General features: G+C 42.1%; 1 protein-coding gene across 3 annotated transcripts in view; it reads left to right on the top strand.

Moving 5' to 3' along the window:
* Window positions 1–17,714, top strand: part of zgc:77752 (uncharacterized protein LOC393862 homolog) — a 44,420-nt gene extending 26,706 nt beyond the window's left edge. For all 3 annotated transcript variants that reach the window (XM_061896183.1, XM_061896185.1, XM_061896184.1), the window contains 6 exons: window positions 9,822–9,936; window positions 10,001–10,204; window positions 10,268–10,375; window positions 12,623–12,744; window positions 16,935–17,075; window positions 17,133–17,714. In XM_061896183.1, coding sequence (XP_061752167.1) covers window positions 9,822–9,936; window positions 10,001–10,204; window positions 10,268–10,375; window positions 12,623–12,744; window positions 16,935–17,075; window positions 17,133–17,249 — 807 coding nt within the window. In that variant the 3' untranslated portion in view covers window positions 17,250–17,714. The remainder of the gene's footprint in view (window positions 1–9,821; window positions 9,937–10,000; window positions 10,205–10,267; window positions 10,376–12,622; window positions 12,745–16,934; window positions 17,076–17,132) is intronic.
* Window positions 17,715–23,491: the final 5,777 nt, after the last annotated feature.

Below are 23,491 nucleotides of genomic sequence, written 5' to 3' on the forward strand. Positions count from 1 at the left end.
ACCTTTAGTGTGTGCCTTTAGTGCAGTGTGTACTTTTAGTGCAGTGTGCACCTTTAGTGTGTGCCTTTAGTGCAGTGTGTACCTTTAGTGCAGTGTGTACCTTTAGTGTGTGCCTTTAGTGCAGTGTGTACCTTTAGTGCAGTGTGCACCTTTAGTGTGTGCCTTTAGTGCAGTGTGTACCTTTAGTGCAGTGTGTACCTTTAGTGCAGTGTGCACCTTTAGTGTGTGCCTTTAGTGCAGTGTGTACTTTCAGTGCAGTGTGCACCTTTAGTGCAGTGTGCACCTTTAGTGTGTGCCTTTAGTGCAGTGTGTACTTTCAGTGCAGTGTGCACCTTTAGTGCAGTGTGCACCTTTAGTGTGTGCCTTTAGTGCAGCAAACAGAAAAAGAGGCACTATTATTGACTAACGGTCATAGCCAAGGTGAGTGTTGCTGACTTCATAGCCAGGGGTGTCCAACTCAGAACTGTATAGTCCCCTTAACACCAGAGGTCTCAGACACGCGGCCCGCGAGACGTAATTTTGCGGCCCCCAGCTTAATATGAAAGTTTAATGGTAGTGCGAGCCGCAAATTTTATACGAATGGCGCTTGACAGCGTTGTGTGCGGAGCTGAAGGAATCTACCAATCACGGCGTGGTATGGGGTTCTCGAGGGCCGAACATTGACGCCAGACGAGCTGTTCGGTAGCTTCCGAAGCACTCCGCCGAAGGACTGACGGATAATACAAAACTGTGGTACACTGGACCCCAGCGCTGATACGCCGACAGAGAGTCGCAGGGCGAATCGGACGTGTAACACGTTAATTGTGATGTTAGTTTGTTTGGGGCTAATTGTGCAACCGTAACTGTAAACTCCACAACAACAATTTTTGCTATTTGGGTCCATAATTGCTCATTCAACGTTCTGGGTTGCCTACCCCTGCATAAGTGGAAAAGCGGAAAATGAGTGAACGCAACAAACGTTGCCATGGAGACAAGGGTTTTCTCACTACCTGGCTGGAGTCGCACCGCGACACCTGTCCGTCAGTAAAAACAGTCCCTGATAACCTGGACCAATTCAAACCGTTATTTTTTTTGTTATTATTGTTTAACTTGCATTGCCTCACATTCCTTAATCCTCATTTTGTTTGTTTATATTTTGATTTTATTTTGTGTTGAAAATAAATTTAAAGACATTTAAAAAGATTTTCTTTTAAAAAAGATTTTCTCGCGGCCCTGCTTCACCCAGACTCTGCATCCGGTGGCCCCCAGGTAAATTGAGTTTGAGACCCCTGCCTTAGACCATGGGTGTCAAATTCTGGCCCACGGGCCAAAATATGGCCCGCCGGTATTACACAGCGGCGGTGCCTCTGTATCACCGCATTCACCGCTAATACTCATACTTGTAGACCCTCACGATTTTCCCGGGAGACTCCCAAATTTCAGTGCCCCTCCCGAAAATCTCCAGGGGGGACAACCATTCTTCCGAATTTCTCCCGATTTCCACCCAGACAACAATATTGGGGGCCTGCCTTAAACGCACTTACTTTATTGTCCTCTACAACCTTTCGACACGTCCACTTTTCCGACATAGATACATAATAAATGCGGCATTTTCACACACAAAGAGACACCCACATAAACCGTATAAACACACACATACAACGTATAAACAACTTTAACACTGTTACAAATATGCGCCATGCTGTGAACCCACACCAAACAAGAATGACAAACATTTCGGGAGAACATCCGCACCGTAACACAACATAAACACAACAGAACAAATACCCAGAACCCCTTGCAGCACTAACTTTTCTGGGATGATACAATATACAAAACCCGCCCACCTCAGGTTGCCTCAGCTCAAATTAATTGTTATTTTATTTTCAAATTTATTTGCCTGTGGAAAAAGATAATGTTGATATTTACCTCAGAAGGCTGCAAATAGAAAAGAGGCATTTAGTTTTTAAATTTAAATTGTGTTTAATATGCCATTGATGTTTTTTCGTTTGTTTTCTGAAAGTTGATTTTGCACTATTTAAGTTATGTAAGCGTTGCTTGTTCCATATTCAGTGTTAAAGCAAATCAGTGTAGCAAACTTGAGGTTTTATTCATGCAATTTCTCTTGCTACTTCAAGGCTTGTGTCAGGCTTGCCACTGACAGTTTGTTTGTGTTTTAGTTTTTCCTCTGTGTGTTTTAGTATTTCCTGTTTTTAGTTCCTGTCAGCACTTTTATTTTGTCTGTTTCCTGTTTTTTCCCCCTGTGTGCTGTTTTCCCCTCAGCTGCGGCTGATTGGCACCTGGCCACACCTGGTGTCAATCAGCCCACTCATATTTTACCTGCTTTGTTCCTCCAGTCAGTGCTGGATTATTGTCTTGTCGATGTCGCTCTTGTCGTTGCTACCTGTCGTGTCGTATCTTTGCAGCGTAGCGGTAAGCTATATTTTCGTTAGATGTTTGTAGCTTACGGTTTTTTGTTCCCTGCTTCCAATTTGTCTTTATACAACACGTAACGACTTCCGTTCCCGGTTCTGTTTATGCGAGCCTCTATTAGTTTTTGCTAGCTCCCATGCTAGCCTTTCTTAGTTGGTTATCCGCCTCGTACGCGCTTTTTGTTTGTACCCTTTTGTTCGGTTTTGTTCTAATATTTCGATTAAATCATGTTTTCTCACTCCATGCCTGCCTCCTTCTCTGCATCTTGGGGTTCGTCACCAACTATCTCTGACAGCTTGAATGTTTGATTAATTCATTTTTATTTTATTTTCAAATTTATTAGCCTGTGGAAAAAGTTTACCTCAGAATTTTATATGATATGCCATTGATATTTTTTTTTATTATTAGTGTTATTATTATTTAAAACTCGATTTTGCACGTCACTATAAAGTTATATAAGCCTTGCTTGTTCAATAGTTTTTTTGTGTGTGCAAATAATCATTAACTTTAGAATTTGATGCCAGCAACACGTGACAAAGAAGTTGGGAAAGGTGGTAATAAATACTGATAAAGTTGAGGAATGCTCATCAAACACTTATTTGGAACATCCCACAGGTGTGCAGGCTAATTGGGAACAGGTGGGTGCCATGATTGGGTATAAAAACAGCTTCCCAAAAAATGCTCAGTTTTTCATAAGAAAGGATGGGGCGAGGTACACCCCTTTGTCCACAACTGCGTGAGCAAATAGTCAAAACAGTTTAAGAACAACGTTTCTCAAAGTGCAATTGCAAGAAATTTAGGGATTTCAACATCTACGGTCCATAATATCATCAAAAGGTTCAGAGAATCTGGAGAAATCACTCCACGTAAGCGGCATGGCCGGAAACCAACATTGAATGACCGTGACCTTCGATCCCTCAGACGGCACTGTATCAAAAATCCGACATCAATCTCTAAAGGATATCACCACATGAGCTCAGGAACACTTCAGAAAACCACTGTCACTAAATACAGTTCATAGCTACATCTGTAAGTGCAAGTTAAAGCTCTACTATGCAAAGCGAAAGCCATTTATCAACAACATCCAGAAACACTGCCGGCTTCTCTGGGCCCGAGATCATCTAAGATGGACTGATGCAAAGTGGAAAAGTGTTCTGTGGTCTGACGAGTCCACATTTCAAATTGTTTTTGGAAATATTCGACATCGTGTCATTTGGACCAAAGAGGAAGCAAACCATCCAGACTGTTATCGACGCAGAGTTCAAAAGCCAGCATCTGTGATGGTATGGGGGTGCATTAGTGCCCAAGGCATGGGTAACTTACACATCTGTGAAGGCACCATTAATGCTGAAAGGTACATACAGGTTTAAGAACAACATATGCTGCCATCTAAACGCCGTCTTTTTCATGGACGCCCCTGCTTATTTCAGCAAGACAATGCCAAGCCACGTGTTACAACAGCGTGGCTTCGTAAAAAAAGAGTGGGGATACTTTCCTGGCCCGCATGCAGTCCAGACCTGTCTCCCATCGAAAATGTGTGGCGCATTATGAAGCGTTAAAATACGACAGCGAAGACCCTGGACTGTTGAACGACTTAAGCTGCGCATCAAGCAAAAAATGGTAAAGAATTCCACTTTCAAAGCTTCAACAATTAGTTTCCTCAGTTCCCAAACATTTATTGAGTGTTGTTAGAAGAAAAGGTGATGTAACACAGTGGTGAACATGCCCTTTCCCAACTACTTTGGCACGTGTTGCAGCCATGAAATTCTAAGTTAATTAATATTTGCCCAAAAAAAATCATCAAGTTTATGAGTTTGAACATCAAATATCTTGTCTTTGTAGCATATTCAACTGAATATGGGTTGAAAAGGATTTGCAAATCATTGTATTCTGTTTATATTTACATCAAACACAATTTCCCAACTCATATGGAAACAGGGTTTGTACATTCTGGGTGTCTCATTCAGTATAAAAATGTAAAATTGCATTATGTTTTTTAAGGAGGTCTGTCATAAATTTGTAAGCATTCAACAAGACATTATTGTGAGGTTTTGTATTAGTGTTCCTAAAAATAGATATACCGGCCCCCAGACACTTTTTTTTTCTCTAAATTTGGCCCCTAAGTTAAAATAATTGCCCAGGCCTGAGTTAGACATTTGTGTGATAGGATGCAACTCATTCACCCCACAATAGGGAAATGAATGTGATTGCAGTGCAGGTACAAACAAATACCCAAAGTATAAAGTAAAAAAAAACAAAAACACATCTCCGTGACTGCGTGGGTTCCCTCCGGGTACTCCGGCTTCCTCCCACCTCCAAAGACATACACCTGGGGATAGGTTGATTGGCAACACTAAATGGTCCCTAGTGTGTGAATGTTGTCTGTCTATCTGTGTTGGCCCTGCGATGACAGGGCGACTTGTCCAGGGTGTACCCTGCCTTCCGCCCGATTGTAGCTGAGATAGGCACCAGCGCCCCCCCGCCACCCCAAAGGGAATAAGCGGTAAAAAATGGATGGATGAAAACAGGAGGGAAACCTTAAAAAACACATAAAAAGAGCGCAGAGTGGATGCTACCAGCTGCAACTTCAGTGGCTCCATTTCTACATACAGCTACAAATGTCGAACACAACAAAAAAAAGAACAATTAATAGCACATGTTGCACCATGAATAGACAATAAAAAACATTTCTTTTCAAGATGGCGCCGGTTGCTGGTTGCAGGATCTCCCTACTCTTGTGTCTCACCCTTTGTGACTTCTTAATGTTTCCCTCTGCTTGTCGTGGCTTTTGGCTTTTTTTTTTTGGACCCGAGTCTCTTCGGGACCGCACTTCTGCGTTGCCTTTTTTGTGAACTTTTGGATCTGCCTATGTTTGCACCGGAGACCATATCTGCCAGAACTGAGTCCACTTGGAGAGACCGGGGGAAGAGACGGACGGGGGCTGTGGAACTGCTGTCGAGCGCGGGAATGGATGAGCGTCACGGAGTCCTGGACGGGTGACTGGACGTTGGTAGCGAGCTAGTGGGCAGCCTAGGACAGAGTCGGCTCTCTTGGTTCCTGTCTCTGGTGGTCCAGCCCAGCAGACCGTGGTGTGGTGGCAAAGTATGTGCTCAATATGGATTATTTATTGCTCATTTTTGTTTTTGCTTTTGAAGCTGCATGTAAAAATGGCACAGCTGGTTGCATCTGCTCTATAAGCTCTTATATGTCTTTGATGGGGTTTTTTTCCCCCTTATTTTGGGTGGACTTTTTGCTTCTGCACCGCAGCCAAAAATCAAATCCATCCTACCACCCCACTCGTGCAGAGACAGGAACATACCCAACCAAGAGAGCCAACTACGTCCTAGCCCAGGGGTCGGGAACCTTTTTGGCTGAGAGAGCCAAGAATCCAAATATTTTAAAATGTATTTCCGTAAGAGCCATATAATTTTTTTTTCAACACTGAACACAACGAATCGCGTGCATTTTTAAGTAAGACCAACATTTCTAGAGTATAATAGGTCTCGTATTCTTTGTAATAACGTTGATATTCTGAATCTAACTGTGGAGGGGCGTGGCCTGCGGGCCTGCAGCGAAGCGGGGTGTGCCAGGACCGGCCTCGAAATCAGCGACAGGTGTGTAGATGGCCCACCTGGGCCTTGTTATCTAATCACCTGTCGCTCTGTCATAAGCAGCAGTCGGGAGGAGAGACAGGGTTGGAGCAGGAGCCAGAGCGAGAACGAAAGAGAAAAAGACAATTGCTGGAAAGCAACTGAGAGACTTATTGAAAAATAAAAAAATATCGTAACCCTGAAAAAGGCTTTCATGTCGGTCCTTGGTGGTCTGAAGAACCCCCATGAGGGCAAGCCCTAAAAAAAACAATAATGAATAAATCATGCAATTTCTTGAACAAGTGCGGTACAAAAAAGGATGGATGGATTCAAATGCATGAGCATGAACGTTATTTTTAACATTTTGATTACAAGTGGAATTAGTCATTACTTATCGTGTTAAGCAGTGTCAGCTCAGATTTATCCGAGAGCCAAATGCAGTCATCAAAAGAGCCACATCTGGCTCTAGAGCCATAGGTTCCCTACCCCTGTCCTAGCCCTAAGGTGGTTTTCACTGAGGGCCACATTGCAGTTATGTTTGGCCCCAGAGGGCCGCGTCTAACAGTGAATACTATTGTTACACCATTTTTTAATTCATATTATTAGATAAAAAAAAAAAAATACAATGTAAAACATTGCGATGAGGTGGCGACTTGTCCGGGGTGTACCCCGCCTTCCGCCCGATTGTAGCTGAGATAGGCGCCAGCGGCCCCAAAAGGGAATAAGCGGTAGGAAATGGATGGATGGACAATGTAAAACAAATATGATAAGTTGCAATAATGTCACCTCAAAATGTAGTGTATATGACCGTCAATGAAAAAACAGTGCAACTTTTTTTTAATGGTAAAAAAAAAAAAAAAAGGCAGCTCAGTTACCAGAATTTTACTGTAAATAAAAAAAAAAAAATGCAATTTTACAGTAAGATTTTGGCACCTGAGCTGCCTGTTCATTTTTTTTACGCAAATCAACAACTAGCTTGTTCGGTGTATTACTGTAAATGCCAAAAAGTTAGAGAAAACTGCTGTAAATGTCACAAATCCCTGCGATGAGGTGGCGAATTGTCCAGGGTGTTCCCCTGCCTTCGGCCCAAATGCAGCTGGAGATAGGCTCCAGCGACCCCGAAAGGGACAAGCGGTATAAAATAAATGGATGGATGTCACAATTTGACCATGAAATCTATTGCTACTTTTACATTGCACAATTTGATGGATAACTTGCTCTGAAATCATTATTAGTATTTATTTCTATTTTAAAATGTTTGATCGTATTTTTGCGATTCTGTTCATAACTTTTATGGACAGAATTTCTAGGCGCAGTCAAGGCGTTGAGGGGTTCCGGTTTGGTGACCGCAGGATTAGGTCTCTGCTTTTTGCAGATGATGTGGTCCTGATGGCTTCATCTGACCGGGATCTTCAGCTCTCGCTGGATCGGTTTGCAGCCGAGTGTGAAGCGACCGGAATGAGAATCAGCACCTCCAAGTCCGAGTCCATGGTTCTCACCCGGAAAAGGGTGGAGTGCCATCTCCGGGTTGGGGAGGAGACCCTGCCCCAAGTGGAGGAGTTCAAGTACCTAGGAGTCTTGTTCACGAGTGAGGGAAGAGTGGATCGGGAGATCGACAGGCGGATCGGTGCGGCGTCTTCAGTAATGCGGACGTTGTACCGATCCGTTGTGGTGAAAAAGGAGCTGAGCCGGAAGGCAAAGCTCTCAATTTACCGGTCGATCTACGTTCCCATCCTCACCTATGGTCATGAGCTTTGGGTCATGACCGAAAGGATAAGATCACGGGTACAAGCGGCCGAAATGAGTTTGGGTCTCTCCCTTAGAGATAGGGTGAGAAGCTCTGTCATCCGGGAGGAACTCAAAGTAAAGCCGCTGCTCCTCCACATCGAGAGGAGCCAGATGAGGTGGTTCGGGCATCTGGTCAGGATGCCACCCGAACGCCTCCCTAGGGAGGTGTTTAGGGCACGTCCAACCGGTAGGAGGCCACGGGGAAGACCCAGGACACGTTGGGAAGACTATGTCTCCCGGCTGGCCTGGGAACGCCTCGGGATCCCCTGGGAAGAGCTAGACGAAGTGGCTGGGGAGAGGGAAGTCTGGGTTTCCCTGCTTAGGCTGCTGCCCCCGCGACCCGACCTCGGATAAGCGGAAGAAGATGGATGGATGGATATTACTGTCAATGAAAAAAATAGTGCTACTTTTTTTTAATGGTAAAAAAAAAAAAAGGCAGCTTAGTTACCAGAATTTTACTGTAAATAAAAAAAAAATGCAATTTTACAGTAAGATTTTGGCACCTGAGCTGCCTGTTAATTTTTTTTACGCAAATCAACAACTAGGTTTTTCGGTGTATTAATGTAAATGCCAAAAAGTAAAAAAAAAAACGTTTTTTTTTCATTCTAAGAAAAATGCTGTAAATGTCACAATTCCCTGCGATGAGGTGGCGAATTGTCCAGGGTCTTCCCCTGCCTTCGGCCCAAATGCAGCTGGAGATAGGCTCCAGCGACCCTGAAAGGGACAAGCGGTATAAAATAAATGGATGAATGCCACAATTTGACCATGAAATCTATTGCTACTTTTACATTGCACAATTTGATGGATAACTTGCTCTGAAATTATTATTAGTATTTATTTCTATTTAAAAATGTCTGATCATATATTTTTGCATAATTAGACAATATTAACATAATTTGCGATTACATGGATTACATATAATTTTTGGGTCTCATAACAAATAATTAATTTACTAAGACAAGTTGCAGTACTGGGCTTCACGGTGGCAGAGGGGTTAGTGCGTCTGCCTCACAATACGAAGTTCCTGCAGTCCTGGGTTCAAATCCAGGCTCAGGATCTTTCTTATGTGTGGAGTTTGCATGTTCTCCCCGTGAATGCGTGGGTTCCCTCCGGGTACTCCGGCTTCCTCCCACTTCCAAAGACATGCACCTGGGGATAGGTTGATTGGCAACACTAAATTGGCCCTAGTGTGTGAGTGTGAATGTTGTCTGTCTATCTGTGTTGGCCCTGTGATGAGGTGGCGACTTGTCCAGGGTGTACCCCGCCCTCCGCCCGATTGTAGCTGAGATAGGCGCCAGCACCCCCCGCGACCCCAAAAGGGAATCAGCGGTAGAAAATGGATGGGATGGAAGTAGCAGTACTTGGGGCGATATAGCTCGGTTGGTAGAGTGCCAGCAACCTGAGGGTTGCCGGTTGGATTCCCGCTTCCGCCATCCTAGTCACTGCCGTTGTGTCCTTGGGCAAGACCCTTTACCCACCTGCTCCCAGTGCCACCCACACTGGTTTAAATGTAACTTAGATATTGGGTGTCACTATGTAAAGTGCTTTGAGTCACTAGAGAAAAGCGCTATATAAATATAATTTAAAAATATATATAATTCACTACTTTATTGATACATATTATTTCCAGGCTTACGAGGGGCCAAATAAAATGACGTGGCGGGCCACATCTGGCCCCCGGGCCTTGAGTTTGACACCCGTCCTCTAAGGAGACTTAAGTGTCTGATACACGTTCAGCAAAGCCCAAAGCAAGCTCCGGGGCCCCGTCTCTTCCTCCGGTCTCTCCCGGTGTGACACCTGGTCTCCAAAGCAGACAGATCCAAAAGTTCACCAAAAAAATCAGCACAGGGACCACAAAAGTGCCATCCCCAAAGGGACACGATCCAAAAAAAAAAACCAAGGGAGAAACACGTAGCACCACACTCCTGCAAGCAGCAGCCACTACAGCGGCGCCGTCTTGGAAAAAGAAAGAAAAGCATCCGGATATTTCTGCTGAGACTAGCGGCCTGTATTTGTTGTCTATGCTCCAAGATAATGCCTGATGAAGAGCCCTGGGTTGGATCATGGAGGCCCCACAGACCGCGAGGGCCCATAGCTGCTCTCTATGGCAGCCCGGGCCCAAAGTATGCCCTGCCTTCACTGACAGGTACATGTTTGCCTCCTCACCTTTCATGATCAATGACCAGTGACCAGGTTTCTCCTTCATTCAGGATCCAGTAAACACGATCCAACAAAAAACAAAGCACCCAGTTACAGTTTTCGGGCCAGTTACGACATAACCAAACAGGACATCTCGCCCGGACCCAAACACCTCATCCCCTCAAATATTACCAAAAATGGCCGAGACGGAGCCCGGGCCTTTTCATTCGGCAGCCGTCCCAAAGACTTGGCACGTTTCCAAGTCCCTGCCCCCAGTACGTAGAACACAATGGAGTCAGCTGTTGTTGGAATGATGACTTTGTCTTCTGCTGCTTCAGATCGCTATCACCTGGAAAATGCAGACAAGTACACCTACAACTCTTCGCCTTCTTACACCTTGTCCGGGAGGTGGAAAGAAGTCATACTCAGCAACCAGACCACGCCCGGTACATCCTTTCATCGTCATCGTTCGTCTTCAACTCTTTGTCACCGCAGGCCTGGCATCCCCTTCATCCTCTTTTACCTATCCATCTTCAACTCTTTGTACCTTTCATCCTCCTTCACCTAACCATCTTCAGCTCTTTGTTCCTTTCATTCTCTTTCACCTAACCATCTCCAACTCTGTCTAACCATCTTCAATTCTTTGTCCCTTTCATCCTCTTTCCCTTTCTTTCACCTAACCATCTTCAACTCTTTGTCCCTTTCATTCCCTTTCCCTTTCTTTCACCTAACCATCTTCAACTCTTTCTCCCTGCAGGCCCAGCATCCCTTTTAACTTCTTTCAACTAACCATCCTTGTCGCTTTCATCCTTTTTTCCTTTCTTTCACCAACCATCTTCAACTCTTTGTACCTTTCATCCTCTTTCACCTAACCATCTTCAACTCTTTGTACATTTCATCCTCTTTCACCTAACCATCTTCAACTCTTTCTCCCCACAGGCCCAGCATCCCTTTCATCTTTTCACCTAACCATCTTCAACTCTTTGTACTTTTCATCCTCTTTCACCTAACCATCTCCAACTCTTTGCCTAGCCATCTTTAACTCTTTGTCCCTTTCATCTTTTTTCCCTTTCTTTCACCTAACCATCTTCAACTCTTTGTCCCTGCAGGCCCAGCATCCCTTTCAACTTCTTTCAACTAACCATCTTCAACTCCTTGTCGCTTTCATCTGATTTTCCTTTCTTTCACCAACCATCTTCAACTCTTTGTACATTTCATCCTCTTTCATCCAACCATCTTCAACTCTTTCACCTAACCATCTTCAACTCTTTGTACCTTTCATCCTCTTTCCCCTAACCATCCTCAACTCTGTACCTTTCATCCTCTTTCACCTAACCATCTTCAACTCTTTGTACCTTTCATCCTCTTTCACCTAACCATCTTCAACTCTTTGTACCTTTCATCCTCTTTCCCCTAACCATCCTCAACTCTGTACCTTTCATCCTCTTTCACCTAACCATCTTCAACTCTTTGTACCTTTCATCCTCTTTCACCTAACCATCTTCAACTCTTTGTAGCTTTCATCCTCTTTCACCTAACCATCTTGAACTCTTTCTCCCCACAGGCCCAGCATCTCTTTCATCCTTTCACCTAACCATCTTCAACTCTTTGTACCTTTAATCCTCTTTCACCTAACCATTTCCAACTCTTTGCCCAACCATCTTCAACTCTTTGTCCCTTTCATCTTTTTCCCTTTCTTTCACCTAACCATCTTCAACTCTTTGTCCCTGCAGGCCCAGCATCCCTTTTAACTTCTTTCAACTAACCATCTTCAACTCCTTGTCGCTTTCATCATTTTTTCCTTTCACCAACCATCTTCAACTCTTTGTACCTTTCATCCTCTTTCACCTAACCATCTTCAACACTTTGTCCCCACAGGCCCAGCATCCCTATCATCCTTTCACCTAACCATCTTCAACTCTTTGTACCTTTAATCCTCTTTCACCTAACCATTTCCAACTTTTTGCCTAACCATCTTCAACTCTTTGTCCCTTTCATCTTTTTCCCTTTCTTTCACTTAACCATCTTCAACTCTTTGTCCCTGCAGGCCCAGCATCCCTTTTAACTTCTTTCAACTAACCATCTTCAACTCCTTGTCGCTTTCATAATTTTTTCCTTTCACCAACCATCTTCAACTCTTTGTACCTTTCATCCTCTTTCACCTAACCATCTTCAACTCTTTGTCCCTGCAGGCCCAGCATCCCTTTCAACTTTTTTCAACTAACGATCTTCAACTTCTTGTCGCTTTCATCCTTTTTTCCTTTCTTTCACCAACCATCTTCAACTCTTTGTACCTTTCATCCTCTTTCACCTAACCATCTTCAACACTTTGTCCCTTTCATCCTCTTTCCCTTTCTTTCACCTAACCATCTTCAACTCTTCTCCCCACAGGCCAGGCATCCCTTTCATCCTCTTTCACCTAACCATCTTCAACTCTTTGATACCTTTCATCCTCTTTCACCTAGCCATCTTCAACTCTTTGTCTCTGTCATCCTCATTCCCTTTCTTTCACCTAACCATCTTCAACTCTTTGTCCCTGCAGGCCCAGCATCCCTTTTAACTTCTTTCAACTAACCATCTTCAACTCCTTGTACCTTTCATCCTCTTTCACCTAACCGTCTTCAACTCTTTGTCCCTTTCAATCCTCTTTCCCTTTCTTTCACCTAACCATCCTCAACTCTTTGTCCCCGCAGGCCCAGCCTCCAACAGCCTGCCTCCAGTCATCGGTCCTAAGACCGTCAATATCGCCGCAGCGCCCGCACACTCGCTTTACGGCCGCAGCAAAAACGGAAACTTTTTCGAAGACTACACAAAGGTAGAGCAAAAATCAGACGACCTTTGAAGAAATCAACAAAATAACTGGCATTTCCGCAAAATGTGCGCGCTAACAAATATGAAAATGCACCAGCGCCTTGGCAGACATGGGGAGGACTTTTTGCTGGAATTATTGCTTCGACTTGTCTTACCATGAATAAGCAAAGTTGTCACATGAGTGTCAAAATGAGTATATATATATATATATATATGTATACATATACACACACATACAGTCATGGTCAAAAGTTTACATACACTTGTAAAGAGCATAATAATTTCTACAATTCTTATATTTTTGTGATAGATTGGAGCACATACTTGTTGGTCACAAAAAACATTCATGAAGTTAGCTTCTTTTATGAATTTATTATGGGTCTACTGCAAAATGTCAGCAAATCTGCTGGGTCAAAAGTATACATACAGCAATGTTAATATTTGTTTACATGTCCCTTGGCAAGTTTCACTGCAATAAGGCGCTTTTGGTCGCCATCCACAAGACAATGACATCACATGGACAAATATAAGACCTTTTGGAGGAAAGTTCTGTGGTCAGATGACACAAAAATGGAGCTGTTTGGTCGCAATAATGTTTGGAGGCGAAAGAGGCCTTTAATTCCATGCACACCAAACCTACCGTCAAGCATGGTGGTGGTAGTATTATGCTGTAGGCCGGTTTTTCAGCCAATGGAACTGGTGCTTTAAATGGGACAATAAAAAAAGGAGGATTACCTCCAAATTTTTCAGGACAACCTAAAACCATCAGCCCGGAAGTAGATAGGTAGATATAGATAGTACTTTATTGATTCCTTCAGGAGAGTTCCTTCAGGAAAATTTAAATTCCAGCAGCAGTGTACAGAGTTTAAATCAATTTAAAGTAAAAAGTAAATAATGGGGGTTTAAATGGAAACAAAATAGAGAAATATTACAATAACAATAAAAAATAAAAAGCAACAATGGGAATAACAATATAACAGTAAAATAGGAATTTAACAAGAGAAAGTAGGCAGTAGTGACCATGTTATGAAAAACGTATTGCACTGTTATTGTTTTGTATCCCCCCCGCCCCCCATCCCCAGAGAGGAGTTGCACAGTCTAATGGTGTGTGGGACAAAGGAGTTTTTGAGTCTATTAGTCCTGCACTTGGGATTAAGCAGTCTAGCACAGGCTGGATCTTGGGCACAGTTGGGTGTTCCAACAGGACAATGACCCCAAACACAGGTCAAAAGTGGTAAAGGAATAACTAAATCAGGCTAGAATGATGGTTTTGTAATGGCCTTCCCAAAGTCCTGACTTAAACATGTGGACAATGCTGAAGAAACAAGTCCAACACATTGTGGACGCAGTTTGTCAAGAGGAGTGGTCGAAAATTCAAGCAGGAGCTTGTGGATGGCGACCAAAAGCGCCTTATTGCAGTGAAACTTGCCAAGGGACATGTAAGCAAATATGAACATTGCTGTATGTATACTTTTGACGCGGAAAATTTGTTCACATTTTCAGTAGACCCATAATAATTTCATAAAAGAAGCAAACTTCATGAATGTTTTTTGTGACCGACAAGTATGTGCTCCAATCACCCATTCATCCATCCATTTACTACCGCTTATTCCCTTTGGGGTCGTGGCGGGGCGCTGGTGCCTATCTCAGCTACAATCAGTTGGAAGGCGGTGTACACCCTGGACAAGTCGCCACCTCATCACAGTGCTCCAATCACTATCACAAAAAAAAATAAGAGTTGTAGAAATGATTGGAAACTCAAGACAGCCATGACATGATGTTCTTTACAAGTGGGGCAAAAAAGTGTTGCACATGCTTACTTTTACCGCATGCCTTTGTTAAGCCCCGTAGTGAGAAGAGGTTTTAAATGAATTAGCGCCCCGGCCCCGCAGACACAATCTTTTCTATAAATGTGGCTCCCAAGTCAAAATAATTGCCCAGGCCCGCCTTAGATTGTTTTGTTCCAATAAAGACAAGAATGACATTTTTGGTGGTGCCCTTTATTTAGAAAAGTATGGAAATACATTTTGGTACCGGTAGTAAACTATTGGTACAGTGGGGCTAAAAAAGTATTTAGTCAGCCAGCGATTGTGCAAGTTCTCCCACTTAAAATGATTACAGAGGTCTGTCATTTTCATCATAGGTACACTTCAACTGTGAGAGACAGAATGTGAAAAAAAAAATCCAGGAATTTTAAAGAATTTATTTGTAAATTATGGTGGAAAATAAGTATTTGGTCAACCATTCGAAGCTCTCACTGATGGAAGGAGGTTTTGGCTCAAAATCTCACGATACATAATCGTCCTGTCCCCTTAGCAGAAAAACAGCCCCAAAGCATGATGTTTCCACCCCCATGCTTCACAGTAGGTACGGTGTTCTTGGGATGCAACTCAGTATTCTTCTTCCTCCAAACACGAGGAGTTGAGTTTATACCAAAAAGTTCTATTTTGGTTTCATCTGACCACATGACATTCTCCCAATCCTCTGCTGTATCATCCATGTATCCATTTTGGTATAAACTCAACTCGTCGCGTTTGGAGGAAGAAGAATACTGAGTTGCATCCCAAGAACACCATACCTACTGTGAAGCATGGGGGTGGAAATATAATGCTTTGGGGCTGTTTTTCTGCTAAGGGGACAGGACTATTGATCCGTGTTCAGGAAAGAATGAATGGGGCCATGTATCGTGAGATTTTGAGCCAAAACCTCCTTCCATCAGTGAGAGCTTTGAATGGTTGACCAAATACTTATTTTCCACCATAATTTACAAATAAATTCTTTAAAAATTGGATTTTTTTTCACATTCTGTCTCTCACAGTTGAAGTGGACGTATGATGAAAATTACAGACCTCTGTCATCATTTTAAGTGGAAGAACTTGGACAATCGGTGGCTGACTAAATACACTTTTGAACACGACTGTACATGTACCAACATTAAAATACAGTAGTCTAGTAGGACTAAGTATTAATTAAAAAACAATATGGAGTTTTGTTTTTTTTGCATTTAGTTTTTTTTTAAGAGTATTTTTTAACATTACACACATTTTGAACAGTAACGACGGGTTTTAATATAGGGAAATAAAATACTAGACTCTTTGGCGTACCACTAGTGGCACCCATACCACAGTTTTATGTACAGTACTTGTCAGTACCAATTATTCTTATTTTTTTGGTGTTGTTTCCAGTTAGGCTTCACGGGCGGTATAGCTCGGTTGGTAGAGCAGCCGTGCCAGCAACTTGAGGGTTGCAGGTTCGATTCCCGCTTCCGCCATCCTAGTCACTGCCGTTGTGTCCTTGGGCAATACACTTTTCCCACGTGCTCTCAGTGCCACCCACACTGGTTTAAATGTAACTTAGATATTGGGTTTCACTATGTAAAGCGCTTTGAGTCACTAGAGAAAAGCGCTATATAAATATAATTCACTTCACTTCACGGTGGCAGAGGGGTTAGTACGTCTATCTCACAATACGAAGTTCCTGCAGTCCTGGGTTCAAATCCAGGCTCGGGATCTTTCTGTGTGGAGTTTGCATGTTCTCCCCGTGAATGCGTGGGTTCCCTCCGGGTACTCCGGCTTCCTCCCACCTCCAAAGACATGCACCTGGGGATAGGTTGATTGGCAACACTAAATTGGCCCTGGTGTGTGAATGTGAGTGTGAATGTTGTCCGTCTATCTGTGTTGGCCCTGTGATGAGGTGGCGACTTGTCCAGGGTGTACCCCGCCTTCCGCCCGATAGTAGCTGAGATGTTCTCCCCGTGAATGCGTGGGTACTCCGACTTTCTCCCACCTCCAAAGACATGCACCTGGGGATAGGTTGATTGGCAACACTAAATTGGCCCTAGTGTGTGAATGTGAGTGTGAATGTTGTTCATCTATCTGTGTTGGCCCTGCGATGAGGTGGCGACTTGTCCAGGGTGTACCCCACCTTCCGCCCGATTGTAGCTGAGATAGGCGCCAGCGCCCCCCGCGACCCCAAAAGGGAATAAGCGGTAGAAAATGGATGTTTCCAGTTAACATAATGGTTAACTTAGTGCACAGCCTCGTCCTCCAGTGATAATACTACTTAAGATACTAAGAAATACCCTGTTTGCTGTGGATGGGCATTAATGGGGATGGATGACATTTGTTTTGATGGAAATGGGTTGATAGCAATTCGTAGTTTTAATGATTTTTATTCCTTGCCCTCCTCCTCCAGACTCCCGGCCCTGCAGCGTATGAAGCTGTGGATCCCAAGATCTACCTGCGCAAGTCTCCTCAGTACAGCATGCCGGGCCGCAAGTTTGCGCCAATTAACGCCACGGCCACACCAGCACCCGGCGTCTACTGTCCCGAAAAGGTGGGAGGTTTCCACAATGTCCTTGGGACGATACCAACAGGTGTTTTTCTTGTCCAGGTCACGACCGTCCACTCCAAAGCTCCAGCCTTCACCTTCGGACTACGCCACTCGCAGTACACCATCTGCCCCATTATGGACGTGGACAAGTATCAGCAGTCATTTTCCTTCCTTTGAACTGAGAGGGCTTCTTCTACTGGTGACATTTGCAAGGTTCCAGCGCACCAGGACGTTTGAGGCTGGCGGATGTTCTTTCCGCACCTTCACAAACTACAAACTGTGACTCTTCACTTGGCTCGATGGTGTCGGGACAATTTTTTTTTTATTGTACAATATTTTTGATGGGGGGGGGGGGTGTTATTTTCTAGTACAGTTAAATGTATTTGTGCCCTGGTGAAATTGTCATTACATGTTTGTTTCCTTTTTGCTGGAAGTACAACAGTGACAGAAAATGTAGTTTTCAATTTGCTGTCGTCCTTTGATCGACAAACCTCACACACACACACAATCTTGTCAACTAGGACTATTTCACAATGGAAAAAAAAATCAACGGCAAATAGTTGTCATGAATACTCGGCTGTGTCGTTTCCAGCTAAAAAGACAAATATATATACATACATATATATATATATATATATATATATATATATATATATATATATATATATATATATATATATATATATGTATACATATACATATATACATGTATAAATATATATATATATATACATATATGCATATATATATATATATATATTTGTGTGTATATATATATGTGTATATATATATATACTTATGTATATATATATATGTATACATGTGTATGTATGTATACATGCAAAGATATGTATACATGTATGTACATACAAATATGTGTGTATACATAACTACATGTATGTACATATATATATATATAGTATGTATACATGTATGTACATACATGTATATATAGTATGTGTATATGTGTGTATGTATATAACTACATGTATGTACATACATTATATATCATACATATATTTTTGTATATAGATACATGTATATAAATATATATGTGTGTGTGTGTAGATGTATAATATATATGTATATATACAGTATGTATGTGCAATATGTATGTATATGTAATCTGTACATGTATGTATATAATATATATATATATATGTATGTATATATATACATATTTATACATTTATATATATATGTGTATATATATATATATGTATATATATGTATATTTTTATACAGGTCAGGTCGGCCTTTTCGATGATCCTTTGGATTGTACACAAAGAATGTGTTAAACATTGGAGTACATCTGGTGTCAATATGTCCCAAAAGGACTTTTTCATGTATTGTATCATTGAATGGATGCTGAATAAACTAAAGTCTTCATATTTATTTGTATCAGAAAAATCCAATTGTTGATGTGAAAATTTATAATGTGTGTGAATGTTGTCTGTCTGTGTTGGCCCTGCGATGAGGTGGCGACTTGTCCAGGGTGTAACCTGCCTTCCGCCCGAATGCAACTGGGCTAGACTCCAGCACCCCCCGAGACACTAAAAAAGTGGCCGAAAATGGATGGATGGATTGTTTGGTTGTCACATGTAAAGGTGGTATTTCTGTTTTCTTTGCATTGAGTTGCAAAAAGTTGCTGAATATTCATTGAATAACTTAAGACACGCCTCCAGGTGATTGATGAATTTCATTAAGACACGCCTCCAGGTGATTGTTTGATTTCAATAGGATAAGCCTCCAGGTGATATAATTTCATTAAAACACGCCTCCAGGTGATTGTTTAATATCATTAAGACACTTCTCCAGATGATTGATTAATTTCATTTAAACACACCTTCAGGTGATTGTTTGATTTCATTAAGACACGCCTCCAGGTGATTGATTAATTTAATTTAAACACACCTCCAGGTGATTGTTTGATTTCATTAAGACACGCCTCCAGGTGATCTTTAATTTCATTAAGACACGCCTCCATATGATTGATTAATTTCATTCAAACACGCCTCCAGGTGATTGATTAATTTGATTTAGCCACGCCTCCAGATGATTGATTAATTTAATATAGACACGCCTCCATATGATTGATTAATTTCATTCAAACCCGCCTCCAGGTGATTGTTTAATTTCATTAAGACACGCCTCCAGATGATTGATTAATTTAATTTAAACACACCTCCAGGTGATTGTTTGATTTCATTAAGACACGCCTCCAGGTGATCTTTAATTTCATTAAGACACGCCTCCATATGATTGATTAATTTCATTCAAACACGCCTCCAGGTGATTGTTTAATATCATTAAGACATGCCTACAGGTGATTGTTTAATTTCATTAAGACACGCCTCCAGATGATTGATTAATATCATTAAGACACGCCTCCAGGTGATTGTTTAACATCATTAAGACACGCCTCCAGGTGATTAATTTCATTAAGACACGCCTCCAGGTGATTGTTTAAAATCATTAAAACACGCCTCCAGGTGATGAATTTCAATAGGATACGCCTCCAGGTGATTGATTAATTTCATAAAGACACGCCTCCAGGTGATGTTTAATTTCATTAAGACACGCCTCCAGATGATTGATTAATTTAATTTAGACACGTCTCCAGATGATTGTTTAATTTCATTAGGACACGCCTCCAGGTGATTGTTTAATTTCATTAGGACACGCCTCCAGGTGATTGATCAATTTCATTAGGACACGCCTCCAGGTGATTGATCAATTTCATTAGGACACGCCTCCAGATGAATAATTTCATTAGGACACTCCTCCAGGTGATTGATTAATTTCATAAAGATACGCCTCCAGGTGATTGTTCAATTTCATTAAGACACGCCTCCAGGTGATGTTTAATTTCATTAAGACACGCCTCCAGATGATTGATTAATTTAATTTAGACACGTCTCCAGATGATTGTTTAATTTCATTAGGACACGCCTCCAGGTGATTGTTTAATTTCATTAAGACACGCCTCCAGGTGATTGTTTAATTTCATTAAGACACGCCTCCAGATGATTGTTTAATTTCATTAAGACACGCCTCCAGGTGATGTTTAATTTCATCAAGACACGCCTCCAGATGATTGATTAATTTAATTTAGACACGTCTCCAGATGATTGTTTAATTTCATTAGGACACGCCTCCAGGTGATTGTTTAATTTCATTAGGACACGCCTCCAGGTGATTGTTTAATTTCATTAAGACACGCCTCCAGATGATTGTTTAATTTCATTAAGACATGCCTCCAGGTGATTGTTTAATTTCATTAAGACACGCCTCCAGATGATTGTTTAATTTCATTAAGACACGCCTCCAGGTGATGTTTAATTTCATTAAGACACGCCTCCAGATGATTGTTTAATTTCATTAAGACACGCCTCCAGGTGATGTTTAATTTCATCAAGACACGCCTCCAGATGATTGATTAATTTAATTTAGACACGTCTCCAGATGATTGTTTAATTTCATTAGGACACGCCTCCAGGTGATTGTTTAATTTCATTAAGACACGCCTCCAGATGATTGTTTAATTTCATTAAGACACGCCTCCAGGTGATGTTTAATTTCATCAAGACACGCCTCCAGATGATTGATTAATTTAATTTAGACACGTCTCCAGATGATTGTTTAATTTCATTAAGACACGCCTCCAGGTGATTGTTTGATTTCATTAAGACACGCCTCCAGATGATTGTTTAATTTCATTAAGACACGCCTCCAGGTGATGTTTAATTTCATCAAGACACGCCTCCAGATGATTGATTAATTTAATTTAGACACGTCTCCAGATGATTGTTTAATTTCATTAGGACACGCCTCCAGGTGATTGTTTAATTTCATTAGGACACGCCTCCAGGTGATTGTTTAATTTCATTAAGACACGCCTCCAGGTGATTGTTCAATTTCATTAAGACACGCCTCCAGGTGATGTTCAATTTCATTAAGACACGCCTCCGGGTGATGTTTAATTTCATTAAGACACGCCTCCAGATGATTGATTAATTTCATTTAGACACGCCTCCAGATGATTGATTAATTTCATTTAGACACGCCTCCAGATGATTGTTTAATTTCATTAAGACACGCCTCCAGATGATTGTTTAATTTCATTAAGACACACCTCCAGGTGATTGTTTAATATCATTTGGACACGCCTCCAGGTGATTAATTTCATTAAGACACGCCTCCAGGTAATTGTTTAATTTCATTAAGACACGCCTCCAGATGATTAATTTCATTAAGAGACACCTCCAGATGATTGATTAATTTCATTTAGACACGCCTCCAGATGATTGTTTAATTTCATTAAGACACGCCTCCAGATGATTGTTTAATTTCATTAAGACACACCTCCAGGTGATTGTTTAATATCATTTGGACACGCCTCCAGGTGATTAATTTCATTAAGACACGCCTCCAGGTAATTGTTTAATTTCATTAAGACACGCCTCCAGATGATTAATTTCATTAAGAGACACCTCCAGATGATAGTTTGATTTTATTAGGACACGCCTCCAGATGATTAATTTCATTAAGACACACCTCCAGATGATAGTTTGATTTTATTAGGACACGCCTCCAGATGATTAATTTAACTAAGACACACCTCCAGATGATAGTTTGATTTTATTAGGACACGCCTCCAGATGATTCATTTCATTAAGACACGCCTCCAGGTGACAACAATCTGGCGTGTTGCTCAGGTCTGGGTGGAATTAGAGTTGGGTGTCATCATCATAACAGTGAAAGCTAACACCTGTGATGTCACTGAGCAGATGCAAGTAGATGCTGAAGAGTCCAGGCCCAAACAGCAAACACTGTGGAGGTCTGCAGGTGACCTTAACATACTCCGAGGTGGGGACCTTAACATAGTCCGAGGTCACATTGTAATGCAGAGGTGTACTTGTTACACTTGTCTAGACAAATTACATTATTATTTTCAGGGGCCAGAGTATGCTATGAAGGGGGGGGGGGGGGGGTGACAGGCAATAATTGAGAAACTCCTATATTTTAACTTTAGTTGGTTATTTATAAGGCAATGAGATTTTTGCAGCCCTTTGAGACATTTGTGATTCAGGGCGATGGATTGATTTGAATGAAACCAAGGCCAGTTTTTGGACACAAGTGGGCGTGTAAAGCAAGGCAGCTTTATAGCACGACTCCAAACTGTTATGTGCCGTACTGTCCCAATCTGTTGGGTTCATTCCAATCTCACATAACATTTATTCAAAACATGCCATTAAAATTAAAATTTTGCAAAAGATGTGATCCTGATGGCTTCATCTGGATAAGGTCTTTGGCTCTCACTGGGTCGGTTCGCAGCCGAATGTGAAGCCACTGGGATGGGAAACAGCACCTCCAAGTTTGAGTTCATGGGTGGAGTGCCATCTCCGGGTTGGGGAGGACACCCTGCCCCAAGTGGAGGAGTTCAAGTACCTAGGAACCTTGTTCACGAGTGAGGGAAGAGTGGATCGGGAGATCGACAGGCGGATCGGTGCGGCGTCTTCAGTAATGCGGACGTTGTACCGATCCGTTGTGGTGAAGAAGGAGCTGAGCCGGAAGGCAAAGCTCTCAATTTACCTGTCGATCTATGTTCCCATCCTCACCTATGGTCATGAACTTTGGGTCATGACCGAAAGTACAAGATCACGGGTACAAGCGGGCGAAATAAGTTTCCCCCGCCGGGTGGCATGGCGGGTCTGTCCCTTAGAGATAGGGTGAAAGGCTCTGTCATCTGGGAGGAACTCAAATCAAAGCCGCTGCTCCATCATATCGAGGGGAGCTAGATGAGGTGGTTCGGGCATCTGGTCAGGATCCCACCTGAACGCCTCCCTAGGGAGGTGTTTAGGGGAAGACTATGTCTACCCAGAAGGAGCTGGACGAAATGGCTGGGGAGAGGGAAGACCGGGCTTCCCTGCTTAGGCTGCTGCCCCCGCAACCCGACCTCGGATAAGCGGAAGAAGATGGATGGATGCCATTAAAATGTGTGAAAACTGTTACTGGTCAAACAAACATGAAACATTACTTTTCGTATTTGCTGGTTTCGTACTTCAGTACAGTGGTTCTCAACCTTTTTTCAGTGATGTACCCCCATGAACATTTTTTAATTCAAGTACCCCCTAATCAGAGCAAAGTATTTTTGGTTGAAAAAAAGAGATAAAGAAGTAAAATACAGCACTATGTCATCAGTTTCTGATTTATTAAATTGTATAACAGTGGAAAATATTGCTCGTTAGTAGTGGTCGTTCTTGAACTATTTGGGGAAAAAAAGATATAAAAATAACTAAAAACTTGTTGAAAAATAAACAAGTGATTCAATTATAAATAAAGGTTTTTACACTTAGAAATAATCAACTTAAAGTGCCCTCTTTGGGGATTGTAATAGAGATCCATCTAGATTCATG

The sequence above is a fragment of the Nerophis ophidion genome, linkage group LG03, assembly GCF_033978795.1.
Source record: "Nerophis ophidion isolate RoL-2023_Sa linkage group LG03, RoL_Noph_v1.0, whole genome shotgun sequence".
In the NCBI taxonomy this organism is placed as follows: Eukaryota; Metazoa; Chordata; class Actinopteri; order Syngnathiformes; family Syngnathidae; genus Nerophis; species Nerophis ophidion.